Here is a 20,651-nt window from a genome sequence, read left to right on the forward strand (position 1 = left end):
CACTCTAAGCTCTGGTGAAAATAATTGTGGTAATAGTGGGAATGAGGGTGGTGCAAAGTGACTGATATGGTGATGTGCAAACCAGAAAGAAAAAACAAAACATGCATTTATTTTATTTAAATGTATAAATATGTTTACCATTAATTAAGTGGCACCTTACTAGAAAGTAGTAGGCTACCGCATAAAAACGTAGCAGTGACAACTGAAATGAAGAGTGACGAGGCAGTGGTGCACATATTTTTACAATATTAAGCATTATGACTAATTAAATGTTTGCGCCAGATGGCTGCGTGTCTAAAAAAGCGTGGAAGAGAAACAGAGGAAGGGCTTTTGTAACTAACATAGCAACAGCGCTGTGTGACCGCCGGTACTCTGTGACAGCTGGGGCCATTTGAACTGACAGTCTGGTTTTTGGAGCTCCATTGGCCGAGAAAGTCATCAATCCTGGGAGCAGATACGCCCATTGTCCCTGCCGCGGCACGGGGAAAAGCCTTTGAAGTCGTGAGGGCGGCGCCAAGCAAATTGTGCCATGTGGTGCTCAAGAACGGCGTTCTCATTGGACCACAGGAACACGGTCAACGCCCATCTCCGAAGGATACCCTTCCTGATAGGCTAAATCTGCCACCCCAGATTCTCCGTTTGCGCGTGCACAGTTTACCTATTCCCCGTCGCGTGTTACGTCAAAAGCGTGAACCTTCTCCCATGGCAGCGGAGCAATCCCTGTAACCCTTTACGGAAATGGCGTAGCAAACGTGCGCAGCGACAAAGACAGCGAGCCCGAAACCTATGGGGAAGGAATAAAAAAAGAATTTCACTACCGTCGCACTCTGTACCTTAAAGACTATCATTTTCTGACGAGCTCGCTGCCCCGGAGGCTCGTTGAAGACACCGAAATTTGACGGCGACGAGGGCGGATTTAGAGGCAGCGCAGAGCCATTGAATTCGTTGAAGAAGACTGGCAGATTTTCCGTTGGACTGTCTGTAGGCTAGGGTATAGCGAGGGAGCCGCCATGGCAGTCGGATCATTGAGCCTCCACATCGGGATATGAAGAGGATTGTCAAGAAAACGCCGCATTTACCTTTGATCCGCACCGGATCGGCACTCTTAACATCTGATCTCACACTTCTTCGTCTTTGTGAAACTGAATTGAAGAAATCTCAGTTGGTTTTCGGGGGGCCACAGGGAGAGGCCAGATTCATGACTATTTTAGTCGGAGACGTGTCTTTAGAGGCCCGCTGAAAGAAAACCTGGAATAAAGGGAAGAAATGCTGCTCTGATTGAGCTTTGCTGGGAAAGAAAGGGTAACGTTTATTAGGTAATACGAACTAGAGTGAAATATCGTGGGGTAAAAGGGGACGCTTTCTGCCTAAGTTACCCTGTGTGAATTATAGTGCTATTCATTTACTGGCATCCTTTTTTGGATGAGAAGGTTCGGCAGAGCGATCAGCCCCGCCGTTTAGCAAGTCACAGTTCTCCGAGTCGAGAGAGAATCAAAGGGGATTGGATCATGTCGGGTCGGCCCAGGACCACATCCTTCGCGGAGAGCTGCAAACCAGTGCCGCAGCCCTCGGCTTTCGGCAGCATGAAAGTCAGCAGTAAGTACACCCCTGTGATTCTGGAGTAGCCTACCTTCTCCTGCATGCGCCAGAGGCCCAGTGTGGGCTACATACCCTCGCAAAATGTCTCCCCACTAACCAGGCTGAAAATGTGTCAAGCGAGCATGACGTTAGCTCCGGATAGCTTAGCCCTGTCATATATCTGTGTCACTGACTGAGGTTGGCCGGTGCTGAGTGACACACACACACACACACACACACACACACACACACACTGTTCGCCTCCCTGTGAGCACACACCGCTGCGCTCTGACGCGCCGGTCAGCCTGGCCAGGGTTAGCAGGCCGCGCCGGGCAGGGCTGGGCCAGAGGGAAGGTAGTGTTGGCAACGGACCAGGTCAGAAACCAAGCCTCCTCCTTTTACTGCAGATCCGGTCTCGTTATTGTCCACTTGAATGTAGATTAGAGCTCATAGGGTCATTACTAAGCGGCAACCCTCCGTATGCGTAAATCAAAGCAAAAGGGCCGGCGTCTGTTACGCAACTGTCAAAGCCGAAGGTGCGCCCATAGTTGACTCGGGTGAAACTGACGTGATCCCGGAGAGGGCTGGTTTACTGATCCCATAGTCACTGTGTCGAAATCAGACGGCGCGACGGCTGGAGGGAGCGTGACACAGAGGATCCTGTTCATGAAGCCACAGTGGCACCGTGCCGGCTGGCTGCAGAGATGTTTGCCCACACACACATATCCCCTTTTAATTTCTGCTTTATATGATCTGTGCTAATACTTCAAAGGATGTCACACCCACTCACCTTTCCACTGCCTGTTTTATATGTCAAATGTCATTTGCAAACTGGCATCTTAAAGCATTTTCATCGCTGTGTGTATCATAGATTGCAGATACTACTAGTTCAAGTATTCACGTGTCCTCATTAGAGCTGGACCATATGACAATCTCTTACTAATATGGTGAGATCATATCAGTAACAGATTGTCTTATGGTATTGGATGGATTGTCTGAAATGAGAGTGGATGTCTAGATACTAGAAATCAGACTGTATCTCACAATAATATAGTTCATGTTTTCTTTCTTTTCTTATCTTGCATGCAGGCACGCATTTGGATGTGTGTGAGGGGGGAAATATAGGCTTTTTGGGATTGTTGGTGTTTCTTCAGGGCTGTGATGTGATCACGATGTGTGTTAGTGGGGTGAGGCTCGAGGCTCTCCTCTGGGCCTCTGCACTGGAAACCACCTAGTGGACTAGGACACGCTCTGGGAGACACACTCTCCCAGCCCAGATCCAGTACCTATTTTGCCCCAGATATGGGCGTTGAAGCATTGGTGTGTTCCTGTCAGTGTGTAACGTTCATGGTTCTGTTGCTGTTAAATGCAAAGGGCGTAGAGAACTAGAGGACTCTTAAGTCTTTGGCTAATTTGTTGTTCAGACATAAAATACTGAATTGGCAGCAAATGCGAGGCAGACCGTGTGGACTTAACATTACATAAGTTGTACACCAGTGTTTCACTGTGCTTATTTTCCTCCGTGAGACACATCTGGTCAAGTCATTACAACATTATCAGTCATCAAAGGCTGAAGCTGGAGTCACCCAATTAATTAGTTGTTAAATAATCTGATTTCTACTTGCTGGCGGCAGCTACATAGAGGAAAGTAGCCTGTTTGATTGTGCAGATGTCCCCTGTGATAATCAGTAAATACATGAAGCATTTATGATAATGAATGATCTGTCCAACTGCATTTTACATAGGAGGCATTGAGAGACTGTAACCAAGAGCAAGAAGTTGGTTAAACTGAGGAACATTGGACATTTTAAAGGACAAGTCTGATAACTTTCAACTGTAGCTTTGTTTGCCTACTTTTTAGAATCATTATTGAAGTTGATACTTTGTGCTAATCACATCAGTGGGTTCCCGGCTGTTTTTACCATGCCATCCTCACTTGGTCCAACAAAAATAAAAAAAATATCTGGGAGCTGTACTAGTTAACTCTGATTGGATGCTCTATGGGCCCAAAAACATGAAAACCAGAAAAACGTTGCCTGGTGAGCAACTTTCATTGGATTAATGCGGCACCATTATTCAGTTCTCTTTACACATCCATGGAGTGAAGTGGTTAAGTAATATGTTTTAACACAATCAACTGTTATCGTGGTAAGAATTGGGTTAGAAGGTGCTTGTTGAAATAATCAGACTTTCCTCTCTTGCGTCCAGCTGAGGAACAGGTTTCAGGAATTGGCTTGATGTCTGCCATGCTGGCCTGCGCAGATCCTCTGGGTTTGAGGATATATAGACACGCAGAATAGAAGCAATTGTGCATGCCGGCTTAAACTGAAATCTAGAACTGAGGCAATACAATGATATAATATGAACAATGACATATAAGAGTATGTAACAGTTTTGGCTAAAAGTCACACCCACATGAATATTATCTGAGTATTGCACTGAAGGTACTAATTTAAGACCTCATTTTGTCGTAAGGATGTTGTCCAGCTCAAATGTCGGCGTTCTGATTATCAGGCAACCTGAAATGGGTTTTCTCAGAAGGGTGGCTGGCGTCTCCCTTAGAGATAGGGTGAGAAGCTCGGTCATCTGCGAGGAACTTGGAGTAGAGCCACTGCTCCTTTGCGTCGAAAGGAGCCAGTTGAGGTGGACATCTCCCTAGGGAGGTGTTCCAGGTACGTCCAGCTGGGAGGAGGCCCAGGACTGGGTGGAGAGATTATATCCCCACATTGGCCTGGAAATGTCTCAGGATCCCCCAGTCAGAGCTGGTTAATGTGGCTCGGGAAAGGGAGGTTTGGGGCCCCGTGCTGGAGCTGCTGCCTCTGCAACCCGAACCTGGATAAGTGGTTGAAGATGAAGATACCAAGTAAAATAGGAATCGAAAAATGTACTGTTGTGATCAGTAACTCAACCTGTGCTGGGTTCTACTCGCCCCACTAGAGACACTTGAATCAATTTATTTTTGTTGATTAATGAATAATTATTGTAAAATAAAATATTGGTTATTATTCAACACAATGGGAATTAGCAAATCCTAACATTCAATAAGCTGGACCCAGAAAATGAAAAAATTATCAAAACTTTGGTTTATCAATTAACGCATTGTTTCAGCTCTGCTCAAATGAAGGGTAACACTTGCTTTGGTAAAAATAATTGATCAACCATTCACTACAAAAATGTATATTGACTTGAAAAAAAATCTAATATTAGCTTCGTCACCCAGAGGAACACGATGTGCAACGTCAGCTGAGTCGTGATTGGACTTTGGACTGTATATGAAATGCCTTGTTAGTATCTACCTAGACTAGGGCCCCATCCTACTAGAATTAAAACGAAAACAATCTCCGTCCACAACAACGTTTTAGCTGCGTATCAGAGTTGATACTCCGTCTATACTAAAACGACTGAAAACACACATCTAGTGGCCGTTCACGTACTCTGGACATGTGCGTGTCGGTGTAAATGAGCAGATGGTCTATTCCGTAGTTACAGAAGATTTGGCGAAAGTACTACAGACGAAGAACCAAACCAGATCTTGTTTTGCATGCACCAATAACGAGCTGGGACTGTTACTGAATGTAACATGGGAGTTAAAAGCAGCTGTGGAGTCGGAAACAGACTGGAAGTTGTTGCGCAGTAAATACGGTGACATACACAGTATAAGTGTAGGTTATAAGTGTTATTTGCACAGTACAAAATATTTAAAATGAAATACCAAGTCAAATACTCTTTCAGTAGCATAGTGTGTCTGCTTTGCATGACTTATAAGACCAAATCAGAGAGCCAAATGTGAGCGTCTGCTTCATCGTTTCTAAAGTCACCATTTTTGCCTGTCTTCACTAAAACGGTCCCCGGAGTTTCAAGACGAAAAACGGGAAAAGCAGCGTTTTCAAACTTCTCCATTTTAGGTCTTCGTTTTCACCGTTTTAGTCTGGACGGGAGGTGTGGATGGGGCCTTATACGTCATCTACCATTACCCTGACCTCCCTCATCCCAATACACACACACACACACACCTACATGAGCACGCTTTGGTTTGTTTTTTGGGGTGAGGCAGCTGGCCAAGAACAACGAGCGGCCTGTTTAGCATTTCAAAGCTGCAGCCCCCTCTCCGTCTCTCTCCCTCTGTTCTCCCCCTTCCTCTCTATCCCTCTCTTGCATTTTGCAAGCAACGATGGGAACAAAATTAACTAATTATACTCTTTGATTCCAAATGTAACAGAAAGGACGAGAACTATCAAAATCACCCGCTGAGTGTTGAGGTAAAGCAACATGCTGAACCTTCTCTGGGCAGTCCGTTGGGTATCGTCAGTTGTGGTGTCAGGTCTGGGTAGCCATGGCTCTACAGCCTGCACACCACTCTGATATCAAAAATCTGTGCACCCCCATCTTATCTACTCAAAAACCTCTCTGATGTCTTGATCTAAAAATTGCTTAGCCAAGTGTCCCGATGTCAGTGGCGACATTCCTGTGACTAGATGTTCCAGTAATGTGGTGAATTATCTCATCAGTGGTGGAACACTTTGCACTGTGCTGAGTTTGTGTACCTGCACGCGTTAACACAGTGCGTGCACGCCTTTTCTTGTGGCGCAGTCTGTTTGGTTGTCCAGGAATTTAGCCAATCTCTTCATACATTCCTCACAAATGTCACTTGGCCCTGCAGTCCCCAGCTGCCATGAGCTGAAACCATTTCAGGTACATTTTGTAACACACACGCACATATCCCCTTTTTTTAACATGTCCAGCATGATGATGATGATTAACTGGGATAGCCAAACAGTTAATACATTCTGTATATATGCGTATGACTGTATGTGTTTGCCAAACTTCAGAGAGGAATAAACACATGGACAGTTTGGCAGGTGCTCATTCTGTGATATTCGCTCGTAGCAATTCGACATCAGTGGTGTGAAAATGATGCCTCATCGTGCAGTAAATTCATGAATGATGTTATTGCTCCAACCTGCGTCTCGTAGATTAACTCTGCACATGTTCTACCTCTGTTGCACCTCAAAGGTGGGTGGCTTATGTCAGGGGATTTCCTCTGGATATAAATGAAAAGCGTTCTCTTGTTCAGACCCTTCTAATTCTAGCGCGACAGAGTGCAGCTGATTGTGAGTTGCTGCAGACACTTCAAACGCCTCAGTATCAAGAGATCCTGTCACATCGGGTATCAGTCTCCAGGCCGTTTTTTAATTTCCTGTAGTTTGCTTAAACACCCAGTCAAACTTCCTAATAATGATGGATTATTTTTGCATACGTGATACAGGATGTCAGTGTGTAACTTTTAGTCTAATTTTAGTAACCGATGATTTATGGGCTCAAATAAGGCTTAATAAAATGTTGAGCATGTGAAATTTTGTTTAGTAATAACTTCAAAGCCTACCTCATACTGTGTACACCTGTGAGAAAATACTGCAGGTAAAATGATGGTTTGTAAATGTGCAGAAAACATTTGCTGTTGGCAAAAAAGAAATGCTTTTGTGAACATCAGCGCACAGATCTAAAGCTGGAAAGTGTGAGTGAGACTCAGTACTTAAAGTTCTCACGCTGTATGTAAAGTATGTGATACTGCCATTACGCACATTAAGCACATATTCAGGAAAGAAATAAAAACAGAAATGATATATATATATAAAAGCACAACATCTTATCTGTTATTTGTAGTGCGTCCATGGTGGCTTTGCGTCGTCATCCTCATTAACATGGCACCCTCATTACAGTCAGTAAAATTCTCCCGCTGCTCAGCACTAGTGTTGTTTTGGCCCCATTGTGCAAGCCATTTTCAGTTGTGGCCTCCGAGTCTAGTGACCTGAATTGATTATTGATGCCTCTGGCTAAAAGTCGCAGCAGCTGTCTGTCCTGTGTCACTTTGTAGCTGAGTAATATGGCACATGTTCACGAAATCATGCTCTGTGATTAGTCACACTAATTATATTCTTGTGATAGGCTGATTGGCTAACTACAAGCCCTTACTATCAGTGATGCTAGCACATGTTGCAAGGCCTTTGTGCTTTCACGATTTTCTCTGAAGAGGCTGTGATTAAATTTTTTATTTCATTATGCTTTTAACAGGGACCTAGGGACATCTCTTAACACTTCTGATGGTTCACTTGGGGATAGTTGATTTTAATAGAAAGTTGCTTCTAGCTTGAAAACAATTGAAATTTAATTTGACATGTGAAATAAAAGTGATCTTTCACTTGTTGTAAAAATTTGTATAAAAAATGTCATGCAGGCTTCAAACCAGTCACTTAAAATGCAAAAATCAAATTTCAAATGAAGTCTGATTGCTTGGTCATTCCTTATTTGCACCAGTGTAAGATCTCCTGTGTGAGTCTGCACAGACGTTTCTCACGGTTTGAGGAAGTGCAGAGGCGTCATAGAAGTGGCCCTGCTGGAATATGTAGGCAGAGTCATATTCTTCTCTCTCTTTCTTTCTCTCTCTCACTCACGCACACACACACACACACACAGTTTATAAAATTATTATTGTATGTCTTGGTTGTACCATGGAGGGTTTCTTTCTTTTTTTTTTTTGCTCATTTGTGAGTGTATGTGTCTACGAAAGCACTATTTGCGTCAAAATCAATAACCCTGCTGGAAAATAAGCCCAGCGAGCCAATGAAAATGCATAGGGCCAGTAAACCTCTGCAGTCTGTGTTCCTGTCTCGGTCAAAATGTCAACTTTCTGGTGTTAAAATAATTCAAGCCATGCAGGGTTAATTAACCTAATAACTTTGTTCATTTAAAACTCTCACACAGACTGGTCACACGCTGGTAGTTTGCGTGAAGTCAGCATTAGATAGTCACTTCCTCCTCATATGGATAGGAGGCTGTGGCAGTGAAGTTTCCATTGAATAACGCCATGATCTGGAGCAGTCACGGTTATTAAGCAGCACTAATCCACCCATCAACATGATTCTGCACCCACTGTGAGCTGTTGACAAATGTGTTTGTGGCTGAGTGTGTCAGCAGCTCACCTAAAACTGGACCAATCCAACACAAATTTTCAGATTCTTTTAGGTTCATGTCCAACCCTTTTTCTGCTGCAGTTTGTGTGAAAGTGGAATATGCTAATAAGACTGCTAAGTAGATTTAGAGGGGAGAGCAGGTGGTGTGGTAGGATTTTAGTCGCAGATGTTGCGAGTACGTTTTGGGGTTAATTTGAAAGTCTGTCAGACATTGGATGGAAGGAGCAGGCACGCGACACACTCTCGTCCTTTTACTGCCACCTAATGTGAATTTTGCCCCTTGACACTTCGTTGGGGAGGAGGAGGGGGAGGCAGTCTGAAGACAGAAGGTGAGAACCCACTTAAACAGGAGAAAGCCTCCACGCCGTGACCTCAGGGGAGCAGAGCCAGCTCCTCACCAGCTAGTGAGGAGGGGAATGAGAAAGCAGATTCCGATCTATAGTGCATTAGCATCAGATACAAGAGCTCATGACTTTTCACTGATAATAATCTTACGTATTGCACCGGCCCATTTGTACTCCACGGTTAGTGAGTCTGTCCAAGGTAATGAGTCTTATCCAGTGGGCATAATCTCAGAAAGCTAGGCCTACTGTATGCTAATCCCTATTTGATGGGTTGATTTGGATAAAAGCACCCATGCTTCCTGATGTAAAAATAAAAATCTATAGCATTTAAACAGGCACAATGCAGGATTCAAGTGTCTGTCTTCAGATAACAGTGTGATTGTTGTACTCTAGATATTTAATTTTCCTACTACTCAAAGTAGATCTAAACACTACAAACATTTCAGCGGTTGCAGTTGTTTTTTTATACGGACAATTTTTATTTTTTTTTTTAGCTTGAATGCTCTGTTTCAGCTCAACCATGATTCACACTGAAGTCAGTCAGCTGGGAGCTGATCAGTACAACCACAGCTGTTAACCGATATAGTACTGCTGGGGGTTAAACTGGATGTAGCTAAAGAAGGTGTTCTGTTTCTCTGAGCCAAGAAATTTGTCAGCAGCAACGTTCAAACCGCCAACCTGTCAGTCGAAACCTGTCAGAATTCACATATTGGCTTCTCTAACAAGCGCCCTTAGATGCTCCAGTGTGACTCTGTGAGACAGTGACTAGTAAGAGAGTTTAGCACCTAGACCTTTTTTTTTTTTTTTTTTTTTTTTTACTGAAGACATTTTGACATGTCACTGTAGGAAATAATGAATTAAGTATTAAAATGAATGGTGGCTGAATTCTATTTAGCTGCTTTACTGTGCAGAAAATATGAATCAACAATTTAATTTTGGGCAAAAATTACAAAACCTAGCTGGTTCCAACCTCTAAAATGTGACACTTTTTTTGCTTTTCTGTGGGGATGCACCAAAAGTTTGGCAACCAAAATGAATTGGCCGAAAATAGCAATAAATTTTACCGAACAATTACGTTGACATGTTGGCAGTGTGGAAGCATTTTAAAGTGTCCGACAAAAATGGCCGTTTGCAGACTCTGTTCTGCTGAATTGTCTCCTAGCACATCCACTCCATCTGTGGCTGACTTCTTAGAAAAGGCAAAAAACTGACAGGCAGGTGAGTGACTTTATCCTGTCTTTTTCTCTCTTTACAAAGACAAGTGTTGCAGTGTGAGAGTCCTACCTCAAGAGAGGCTGTGAAGTCTTCATGTTACGTGATACAAGAACCACATACAACATTATTTACCAAATTGGGTCGGATTTGATCAATTTAGCGCGAGGATACACGTGACAACGTCCGGTTTTCAAAATAAGGTGTCTAGACAGTATGGAAATAAGATTAATTGGATTATATTCACAGAATACATGTGTACATGTCTATTTAATTTCATGTAATGGTAAAAAATGTATGTCTATATTGTTTTGTTCATAGTGTGTATATTAGTGTTGTCTATTCTGTAGTTTGTCTGATTTTATTTTATTATTATTTTATTATTGTGTTATTGTATTATTGTATAAGTAAGCACATCGTGAGCAATGTACAATCCTGAGTCAAATTCCTCGTATGTGTACACATACCTGGCAATAAAACTGATTCTGATTCTGAAAAATGGCAAAATAAAAAACCTTATTAGGTATTTGGGGAAAGTTTTTCATCATCTTCGGTTTCAGCTTCGGTCAAGAATTTTCATTTCAATGCATCCCTACTTTTCTGTTTTATCGCATTGTAAATTGAATATGTATGGGTTTGGGCCTGTTGGTTGGACGCTACAAGCATTTTGAAAATGCCGCCTTCAAAATTGTAATAGGCAATTTTTACTATTATTTTTTACATTACCTTATCTATCATATCATCTCTAAGGTCTGTTTGTTCTCCCTCCCATACCTGTAAACACTACTCCTTGATATACACTGTTGTATTTGTGCATATGACTACTTTTGTTCTGAGCATGTGCATGTCTTTGGCTCTCTCTCTCTTAAGGAGATAAAGACGGCAGCAAGGTAACAACAGTCGTGGCCACTCCAGGCCAAGGCCCAGACCGACCACAGGAGGTGAGCTACACGGACACTAAGGTCATCGGTAATGGCTCGTTCGGCGTTGTCTACCAGGCTAAACTCTGCGACTCCGGAGAGCTGGTTGCCATCAAGAAGGTCCTGCAAGACAAGAGGTTTAAGGTAAAAGATGCGCACAGACACAAACACACTGTATCGTTCAGCTAACTCAACTCTTGCTTGAAACAAAGGGAAAGTTACAAGCAGCATGTATAATTATGGTGCACACTCTTTTCTCCTTGTCATCCTTTTTTTTTTAAAACAGTGTAACAAAGTAGAGATTTGCGGCATTAATGAATGTGACAGAGGAACTGTGAAAGAGACATGAATGGAGTGATCTTTCACAAGAACAGCGAGATCAGAGAAGCTGCGACAAGGCAAAACTTCTTAGCGTTTCGTTTTTGCCACATCCTTGCTTTAATGTGCGTATTTTCTTGCAGCAAGTGTGTGTGTGTGGCGGGGGGGTAGTTTTCTCCAACAAACAAGAACCAATGAATACTCATCTGTCAACTTTAATTCTGTTGCCACCATGAAAACGTCATATTTCCTTCCAAGCCAAGCTCTGCTGGAATCTTCCTCCTGTGCTTTGAATAGATTTGACTGATGGCTTGTTGTTCCTCGGCTGGGCAACATTGTCTCTGCTCCCTTTGTGGCGGCAGGCGGGGGGCAGCGTCCCTGCTGCTAGCTCACAGCACACAGATAAAAGACCCGAGACTGCCAAGCCTGCAGGACAGCTGTTAAGATTCTCATTAAGTTTAAAGTTGTCAGAGTTGAGGGTTATGGGTGCACAGTAACAGTCACGTTATTGGTCTTGGTACGGGATATGATCTCAATATGTTATCAAATTGGGACCAGTGTCAAAATTATGCCTGATATTTTGGACATATACATTCATTAGGTACACATAGCTTGAACTAATGTAGTCTAATACAATAGCCATAATTTACTCCTAACTTGGTGAAGGTTGTATTAAGCAGGCTGGCCTACCCTCATTTATTTCAATGGGACAAATTATTACTAACACCTCTCAGTAGAGCACAATATAATTCACCAGCACAACAAACTGCATCCTCCAAAATGGCCCTAAAGTTGAATCAACCACTCACTAAAACAACAAAAGCTGAACATTTTATTGCAGGATTGTTGGGCTGTATTAGTTTTAGACACTTGTACCCAATACACTGACAATTGAGTGTAATAACATGTATATAGCAATTACTATCCAATTCCTAATGGGTTCTATTAGATCTCACTTTCTATGCATTTCTAAAAATGTTCACGGTGATCAAAGGATGCTGATTTCCCCTTTTGGATTTTCAGAAAAATATTGTCATCTAAAGTGTGTCGGTCAACAGTGTTTTTAAGGAATCGCATGAAGAAAGAAAAGCCAGACCAAAGATTTCCCTAAATGTTATGCCAAGGGTTAAATTGATCTCTTCTATGCACACCACACTTCAGTTGCTTGTGTCTGTCACATTCCCTGGCTTTCAGAACAAGGCAGAGCATATACAGCCAAAGTGCACAGTTAAGATGATGCAACACAATGTGTGTGACTATAATGTTTTCCATATTGCGCAGAAAAACATACACAACCATACCTCTGTTGTACGCAGCTATTCAGCTCATTTAAACAAGCTGTGATTATCATAGAGGAGATTAGAAATTGGTGAGAGGCCCCTTAAAGGAAAAGTTTGACAGTTTCGGAAGAAGGCGTCCTCGTTTCACTGCTGAGTGTTACATGAGAGGATTGATACCACTCTGATGTCTGTACTGTAAATATGAAGCTACAGCTTAGCTTAGCTGGTGTGGCTTTCTTCAAACGTAACAAAATCCTATAGAAGAAGGCATATTTTTTCACTCTGTTGTTAATGTTAGTATATTATACACACACTCAGGTCTGAAATACACACATGCACAAACACAGTGTGGCGCCCCGAGCAGTTGGGGGTTCAGTGGCTTGTTCAACGCCACCTTCAACAGTGCCCAGGAGGTGAACTGGCATCTCTCCAGCTACCAGTCCATACTCTGTATCCGTGATCCGAGCGACCCTCCGCATATGTTGTTTCTTTCACCCTAACAAAAACTGAAGTGTAAAAAAAAATACCTGTTGCAGTGCCCCCAGAAAAATCACCACATTTCCAGCAAAGCTGCTGTTAGCTTAATATTTACTGTGCCGACACTAGAATTGTATCAATCATCTCAGGCATTGCACACTAGCTTAGGCTATACATGCTGTGGCATGTGGTGTTGTGTAAAGAAATCATTCCTTGAATAAAGAGGTAAAGTCATTTGGGTATGTAGGGTAGGTTTATCTGGACTATCTTGATTTTAATGGGTAAGACAAAGTTAGTCCCTTGATTAGAGGGTAGTCATTGTCTCTTGCTCATTATTTTACGTCTACTTTGGTTCTCTCAGGAGAATCAGGGTGTGTTAGCAAGAGAGGATGAGAAGGGATTGCAGGACAAGCCTAGGTGTCCCCAGTTGTCTCCGGGACTGCTGAGCTCCATCCCCATCCCCCGTGAGAGTCACTGAAGTTCAGTCAAAGTTTAGTCAGGTGTCTTGTCAGTACCCATTGCGTTTTCGCCCTGGGATAGTTGTGCTGAACCAACCGGTTCAGCTAAATAAAGCAGCTCAGTGTCGTAGGTTTAACCTTTTGGAGGGTTCAGGGAAGTGTTTCAGCAGGTGCTAGTCCTTCGCTATCCAAAACCACACAAGATAAATGATGCCACCCAATGGTGTGGGGGTGGACCATATGTCACAAAATACACAATTGGCCTCATGCAAGAACATTTTCGTATTCTTATCTGACTTTTTTGTGTAGTGGGCTCATAGTGTGCTACGTCAGATTCAGCAAACGTTACTAACTTTAGATAACTGTGTAAATTACATGTGTAATAAACATGATGAAGGCCTTCTGTGCATAAATTAACACGCATTAATGAGAATTTATGCGTGTTAATTAACATAATTAACACCCCATTAATACCATTAAGGTTACGCACCTACCCTGTTATGTCAGGAAGTGTTCATTCATGAAAATGACATTGAAGAGTAAAAAGAACTTTACGAGTTTGATTGAAGTCCTACTTTTGGAGATCCATAAAGAAAACGCTACCATTTCAAAAGTGTTGGCAGTGGAATTAAGGGAATATGGTTTGACCCTTTTTGTCACATTTGCAGAAGCACAGCCCGTGGTAATCTGATCTGCAACAACCATTCATCTGTCTCTGCTAATGTATCAGCACACTGTCACTTTCTTCCAAGGACCTGATGCACTAAGGCATCCCAAAGATTACATTTCCAACTGACCTTATTATATCCAGAGACAAATGAACCTTCAGATGGTGCATAATTTAAGCAGAGTTTGAGATGTTCATATTGATATTGTGGCGTTATACAGTAATATCAGAAGCCAGTTTAAATGATGATAGAGTTAGGCTAGTGTAATTTATATAGGAAGTAATGAAATATACAAACCATTAGAACATTTAAAATTCTGTGAAATTGGAGAATGCACAACTTCTTTCAAAATCACTTGTACAAGCCACTTAAACACAAATCTATTTGTATTGCCGGTTCTTGCATGAGGCCAGATGTTTCTTCTGAACTAGGGATGCATCGAAATGAAAAATCTTCTAAAAAATAATTAAAAAATTTGCCAGATACTGAGGTACATTGACATTATTTTACCTTTTTTTTTTTTTTTTACCATTGCATAAATTAAATAGTCAAACTTTGCTTTTTACTCAGTGTGTCCCACAGGATTTGGAGAGACTATGATGGGTGGGTGTGTCCATTTACTTTTAAAGGACACATGTAATATGTTTTATACTGTCTGTGAATATAATCCATTTAATCTTATTTCCATAATGTATAGACACCTTATTTTGAAAAACGGATGTTGACTCGTGCTAAATTCATCAAGTATGACCCAATTGGATAAATAATGTTGTATGTGGTTCTCGTATGGCGTAACATGAAGACTTCACAGCCTCTCTTCAGGTAGGACTCTCATACTGCAACACTTGTCTTTGTAAAGAGAGAACAGGATAAAGTCGCTCACCTGCCTGTCAGCTCGCACTGGTCCGTTTCAGTTACCATAAAAGCTTGAATACGTGTGCACTCCAAATTTAGGTGCGGCTAGCTTAATCGCCATCTCACAAACGAGTGACAGAAACACCGAAAGCGGGTCAGACCGTTTGTTGCCTTTTCTAAGAAGTCAGCCACAGATAGTGGATTTGCTAGGAGTAAATTCAGCAGAACAGGGTCTGCAAACGGCAAATTTTGTGTCTTTCTCGGACACTTTAAAATGCTTCTACATTGCCGACATGTCAACGTAATTGTTTGGTAAAAGTTATTCGGGCTTTTGATGTATTAGGCCGAACACCGGAAGTGCTTTTTTAGCTATTTTCGGCCGATTAATTTTGGTGGCCGAACAATCGGTGCGTCTGCGTGCTGACCATGATGAAGTCATATCCTGCTCTTCCTGTTAGCTCGTGGTTAGCATATCATGCCAGCAGGTTGCATCTTCAAACAGTGGTCCAGCTGAGGATCACGCTTATTGTTTTATTATTTTGGTGTTCAGTACCCTCTGTATAGCAGACCCCCTGCCTCAGCACGCGCCATTAAGCGTATGTTCCCCCCCAAACAAACATACCGAAACACCTGTTTTATTTTCTTCTTTTTACTTCCCCCTCCTCTTCAATAGCCTTTTCTTCTTTTTTTTCTGTCCCGATTTTGGTGATCATCTATGATCCTGGGTGAGAAGAACCATGCAAGTCCAACATGAGTAAAGTCAAACAGGGTAATCATGTGAGTAGGCTCTGTGTTAAGGTGCAGCTGATGAATGTGAGTCTTTCTTGGTTTACAGTTTGCTCCTGGAGCATTATGGGATAGGTTGTCTTCCACTCCCATCATAGGGATCACATATCAGCCTATTGGAAAATGGGTGCTCTCACACACAGACACAGAGTGAGGGTATGTCTGGTGGTAGTGGTGCCTAGCGGACACAATAATGCAATAAAAATGGATGGACATCAATATGGGTATTTTTTTAACCATTATTGTACCTTGAAATACTTATATTAAAAAAAGTGTTGCATCTACCTCAATTAATTACTGATTTAATGCACCACCAGGCGAGCATGCTAAGTGACACTAAATCAAACGCACATCTAGCACTGACATATCATTCCAATGGAGTCGCTGGGATTGGTGGATTTGCTTGCTGGGGGTGAAATACTGTAAATGTGCATGAATCTTTATCGTCAAGTTCAAATTTGGTACATTTGATATGTGAATTTGTGCCGTTCACCAATAGCAGGCTGTCTTTACAAAGCTGATTTATAAGGAATTGTCATTATTCCATTTTATTTAACCTTTTCTGTCATTATTAACTGCTCAACAAAAGACTGCTATGAGACAGGTTCATGGTACGAATGTGACTTTTTAATAAATTGTCTGAAAATATTGTCCTGTGAGTGACTTAGCTATCAAACATGCTAGTTGATAGAAAGCTAGCTAGCAAGAGAGCTTTTCCCCTTCAATCTTTATTGAATTAAATAAAAGATAAAGACACCAAAAGATACCAGAGTGGAGTAAACAGTCCGTACAGAGAAAATGGAAAGAAGCTCATTGTGACTGACTAGTTCTAGGATGTGTCTCCACGGCAGACGGCAGGCTAGTGCGTTAGCCATTAGCTTGCCACCTACAGCATTTCACCAGCTATCTCTGTGAGCACTGTTGTGACCAGGGCTTTACACATTATTGTTTGTTGACGATAGCAAAAATACAGACAAACACTGGCCTTATCCTTTAAGTTAGATGGGCTGTTTACGTTTCATCATCCATAAGCTATCACAGAACAGTAAAACCGTGTGTGTGTGGTTTTGTCTTGACTGTATCAGCACCATGAAGGTGTATCACTTCTAGCAGGCTTCACTTGAGGTGTCCTGTCTCTCGTTTTCTCTCAATCTGTCTCTCTCTGCCTCTGCTGGCTGGGCTGCTGACACACTGGAGGATGACAGGTCAGCAGGAATGACTGCAGTATAACTGGAGCTGGGCGGGGCTTTACTGAACAGCCTGTCTGCTCCTCCTCCATATGGTACAATTTTTCTCACACATAACAACACACACAGACACACCCTAAAACTCTTCCACCGAGCCACTACAAGAGGACGGGGGCATTGCCCGCAGTGCACGATGGTTCAATGGCTGGTCTGTGACCCGCACGCTATGTCACTTTATGATGAAGGGGGTTGTGTGTGTGTGTGTGTGTTGGTAGCGTAGACTGTATAAGAAAGGTTGGTAGTAGTTGTGTAATGGGTGGAAAGGTAGTGGGAGTACTGTGGGAACCATTTGTGTTTTCCTGTAAGTGAAATCGACTATACCAGGCTATTGAGCTACAAGATGCGCTGCTGCAGCTGCTAATGCTGCTGCTGAGATGATGAGGTCTTGTTTTAGAGGACAGACAGCTCATTCTGCTCTGTTAAAAAATGAATGAGCAGGGATTTAATCCTCAAAGTGGCAGAAAAGTGTGGAAGGGACAGCAGCATATCTCCCTGCGCCAGCCAGCATGGTCCTGACCCACATAACGAGGGATCTCATTAGCCAACAGTCTACCGATCAGCTGACTGAGTAATTGGGCTGCCGCTTTTATCAAAAGCGTCAGCCCAATTACACTATACATGTCAGAGGTTGCACACCTCAGGAGCAACTAGGGGTTAAGTGTCTTGCTCAGGGACACAACGGTGGGAATCGAACCCGGGTCTCTCACACCAAAGGCATGTGTCTTCTCCATTACACCATCACCTTGGGTTTTAGACTGCTGGTTAGATAGAACACGCATTTTGAAGACATCACCTTGGACTGTATTTCAGTTTCTGTTAATCTGCCTATTATTTTGTCGATTTAATTGTTTCTATTTTGGCATCTATAAAACTATACTAGTGAAAAATAAATCCAAAACCTAAAGATATTCTGTTTATTATCTCATAAGACAAAGAAAAACAACACATACTCACAGTTTATAGGCTGGAATAAAGGAATGGGTTTTTGGGGTTTTTTTTTTCCAACAATTACGTAATTATTACTTAAGCAACTGGTCATTTCAGCTCCAAAATAATTAATCAATAAAGTAATTGTCAGGTTAAACAATAATGAAGATATTTGTTAGTTGAAGCACCACATAATTATGCATATAACGTAAGTACTTATTCTAAAACAATTTTACTCTATAATGATTTGTATTTTCCATGTTCAGTCTATATTATTTGTTCAGATACCGGAGGAATTGTGTGGGAGTTTACACAAAATGCAGGTCAGATGGCGCATCAGGCTGCGACCAGTTAACTGCATGTCCCACAAGAGCTCCACCAACTTCACCCAGAAACCCACACAGTGTGCCTGGTTGAGCTGTTGGTGAGAGGCAAGACGGTTAGTCAGTAAGATTATTAGTCAGATAGTCATGCAGGGGCCTGTTCATTTGATCATTTTGTCAGCCAATTAGTTTGGTATTCCGTCTGCCAACTAGGGAATTAGTCAGCGAGCTAGTCTGCTGGTTAGTCACTCTGTCTCACTAAATGTAGGCTGTACGCTGATTACATTGTGGTTAGATTCATTATTAATATTCTGCACTCCATTGAGTTTTTACATCCCACATCCAGATTGAAACCTAACTTTCTGTAATAAAACTCATTCAGACTATTAAGTAGTCATTACTGTCAGTATAGGTGCTCTATATGGCTATTGTTCAACAATCAATCATAAAAAATAACCATATTCTACTATTCATGCTGCTCATGACTTAAAAAACAAAAGTTAACAAAAGATTATTATGTAATGGCTTCACTGTTCTGCCACTGTCTGATTTTACCTTTTGTCCCTGTATTCTGCCTTATTTCCTGGATTGTGACCACACTCTGTGAATGTTACACAGGCACTTTAGATCAAGTCAACACAAAGCACTGTGAATAGGGCGAGGAGGGAAACTGGAGAAACGGGAGGAAATGTGAACTATAATGGAGCTGTTAAAGCTTATTATAATGCTTGAATTCTTGCCCACCCTTGAGAGTGTTCATATACACAACCATTTTCCGCATGGACACACTGTATATGAATTTAGATGGTGTGCTCTACCGGGGTTCAGTGCTTACATTTTGTTCTAGTGGCCTTGTGAAAGCCTGCGGTTCGTCACAGTACGGGACCCAAGACAATTCTTACTTTAACAATTAATCTTTCTGTTGTAGGTCTGTGTTGCGATCTCTTCTTGCTTTCCAGGGCCCTTTCTCTGTAATTATTTATGGCTTTCATGGAAACAGGCAACATGCCGCGCAAAACAAGATTGTGTCGTCATGTTTTTGCCTGTGGCATTTATCCATCCATGAAGAATGAATGCCCATTTTTTTCCTGTTTATTAGCATTCTTTTGCTGCTACCAAATCCAATTTTCTCAAATCTTGATTCCTGACAAACTGGCACATTGAGCTTGTGACAATGATGTGGCTGACAACAAGATGATTATTTCGAGAGATGATTAGGGGCATATGTGTTTTCTATCATAAGATATGAAGTGTTTTTTAAGTGCTAGTCTGTATGGCCATACTGCATGCATTAAACCATGCTAGTGACATGTCTAACTTTTAGTCTGGTAAATAACACTTTGAGGAAACTGTTGTCATGTTGGAGCAACAGAAAGCTTTCAAGGTCTCCAAAAGATCCACAGATTCAAGTCTTTAACCATGAGCATGAAACGTAGATGTGACTTGAAACAAAATGTAATGTGTCATTCATGTTTTTGTTTTGTTCAGAACCGTGAGCTGCAGATCATGAGGAAGTTGGACCACTGCAACATAGTCCGCCTGCGCTATTTCTTCTACTCCAGTGGAGACAAGGTCAGTTGGCTTAGTGTGCTCCTTTTTATTCTTCATCCGCTTGTCTGAGGGTTTGTCTGCATAATTCATTGTGCTTGATGCCACACTGCAATTTTAGTCTCAACAAGTAGGACATTAGAGTTTGGGCATTCCCTTGTTGAATTTTGGCTGAAATGAAACAGCACTCTTAATGCAGAACAAGCGAAAGGGTTTATTAAATGTCTTTATTTAAATGTGCATATTTTGTTGTTTAAAACACAGACCTTGAATTCACAGTGTTTTTATCAGGGCAGTGATAGACAGATATTTTACATCTAGTAAACAACACAGACATTTCACTGGAAGTGCACATTATTTCATCCTTTAAAGTAATGACAGTGACAGAATTGAACAGTGGACAACCCGCTCCACCTCCATTTAGTTGGCTCACAATAAAAAGTGGGATGGAAATTCATTGTCTTCTCCTCTGTATATTGCCAAATCGGAACAATTAATCAATTCTTTGGCATATTACAGTTTAAACAGCTGTTACATTCAAGCAACTCTTCTTGAATGCCCGAAAGGAGGCAGAAAAGATAAATCTCTTCTTGCCCTGCATACGAGTGCCTAAAGAATATTTCTTTTTAGTACTCGCTTTTTCATCTTCAAGAGCGCCTTAAGGTTCCCGGGACTTACTGTGTGTTTAAATGATTTTGTGCTTCAATCAAAAGAGTAAAATAATTTAGCTTTCTAAACA

General features: G+C 41.9%; 1 protein-coding gene across 2 annotated transcripts in view; it reads left to right on the top strand.

Moving 5' to 3' along the window:
* Positions 1-746: 746 nt before the first annotated feature.
* The window catches only part of gsk3ba (glycogen synthase kinase 3 beta, genome duplicate a), a 33,933-nt gene continuing 14,028 nt past the window's right edge, over positions 747-20,651 (top strand). The window contains exons 1-3 of one of the 2 annotated variants that reach the window (XM_038720698.1): positions 747-1,596; positions 10,976-11,169; positions 19,853-19,936. In XM_038720698.1, the coding sequence (XP_038576626.1) occupies positions 1,509-1,596; positions 10,976-11,169; positions 19,853-19,936 (366 nt within the window). In that variant the 5' untranslated portion in view covers positions 747-1,508. The remainder of the gene's footprint in view (positions 1,597-10,975; positions 11,170-19,852; positions 19,937-20,651) is intronic. The other variant, XM_038720699.1, reaches the window with a different exon arrangement.

This window comes from Micropterus salmoides, unplaced genomic scaffold, assembly GCF_014851395.1.
Source record: "Micropterus salmoides isolate LMB-PRFRI ecotype aquatic unplaced genomic scaffold, ASM1485139v1 Ms_hic_scaffold_15, whole genome shotgun sequence".
Taxonomy (NCBI): Eukaryota; Metazoa; Chordata; class Actinopteri; order Centrarchiformes; family Centrarchidae; genus Micropterus; species Micropterus salmoides.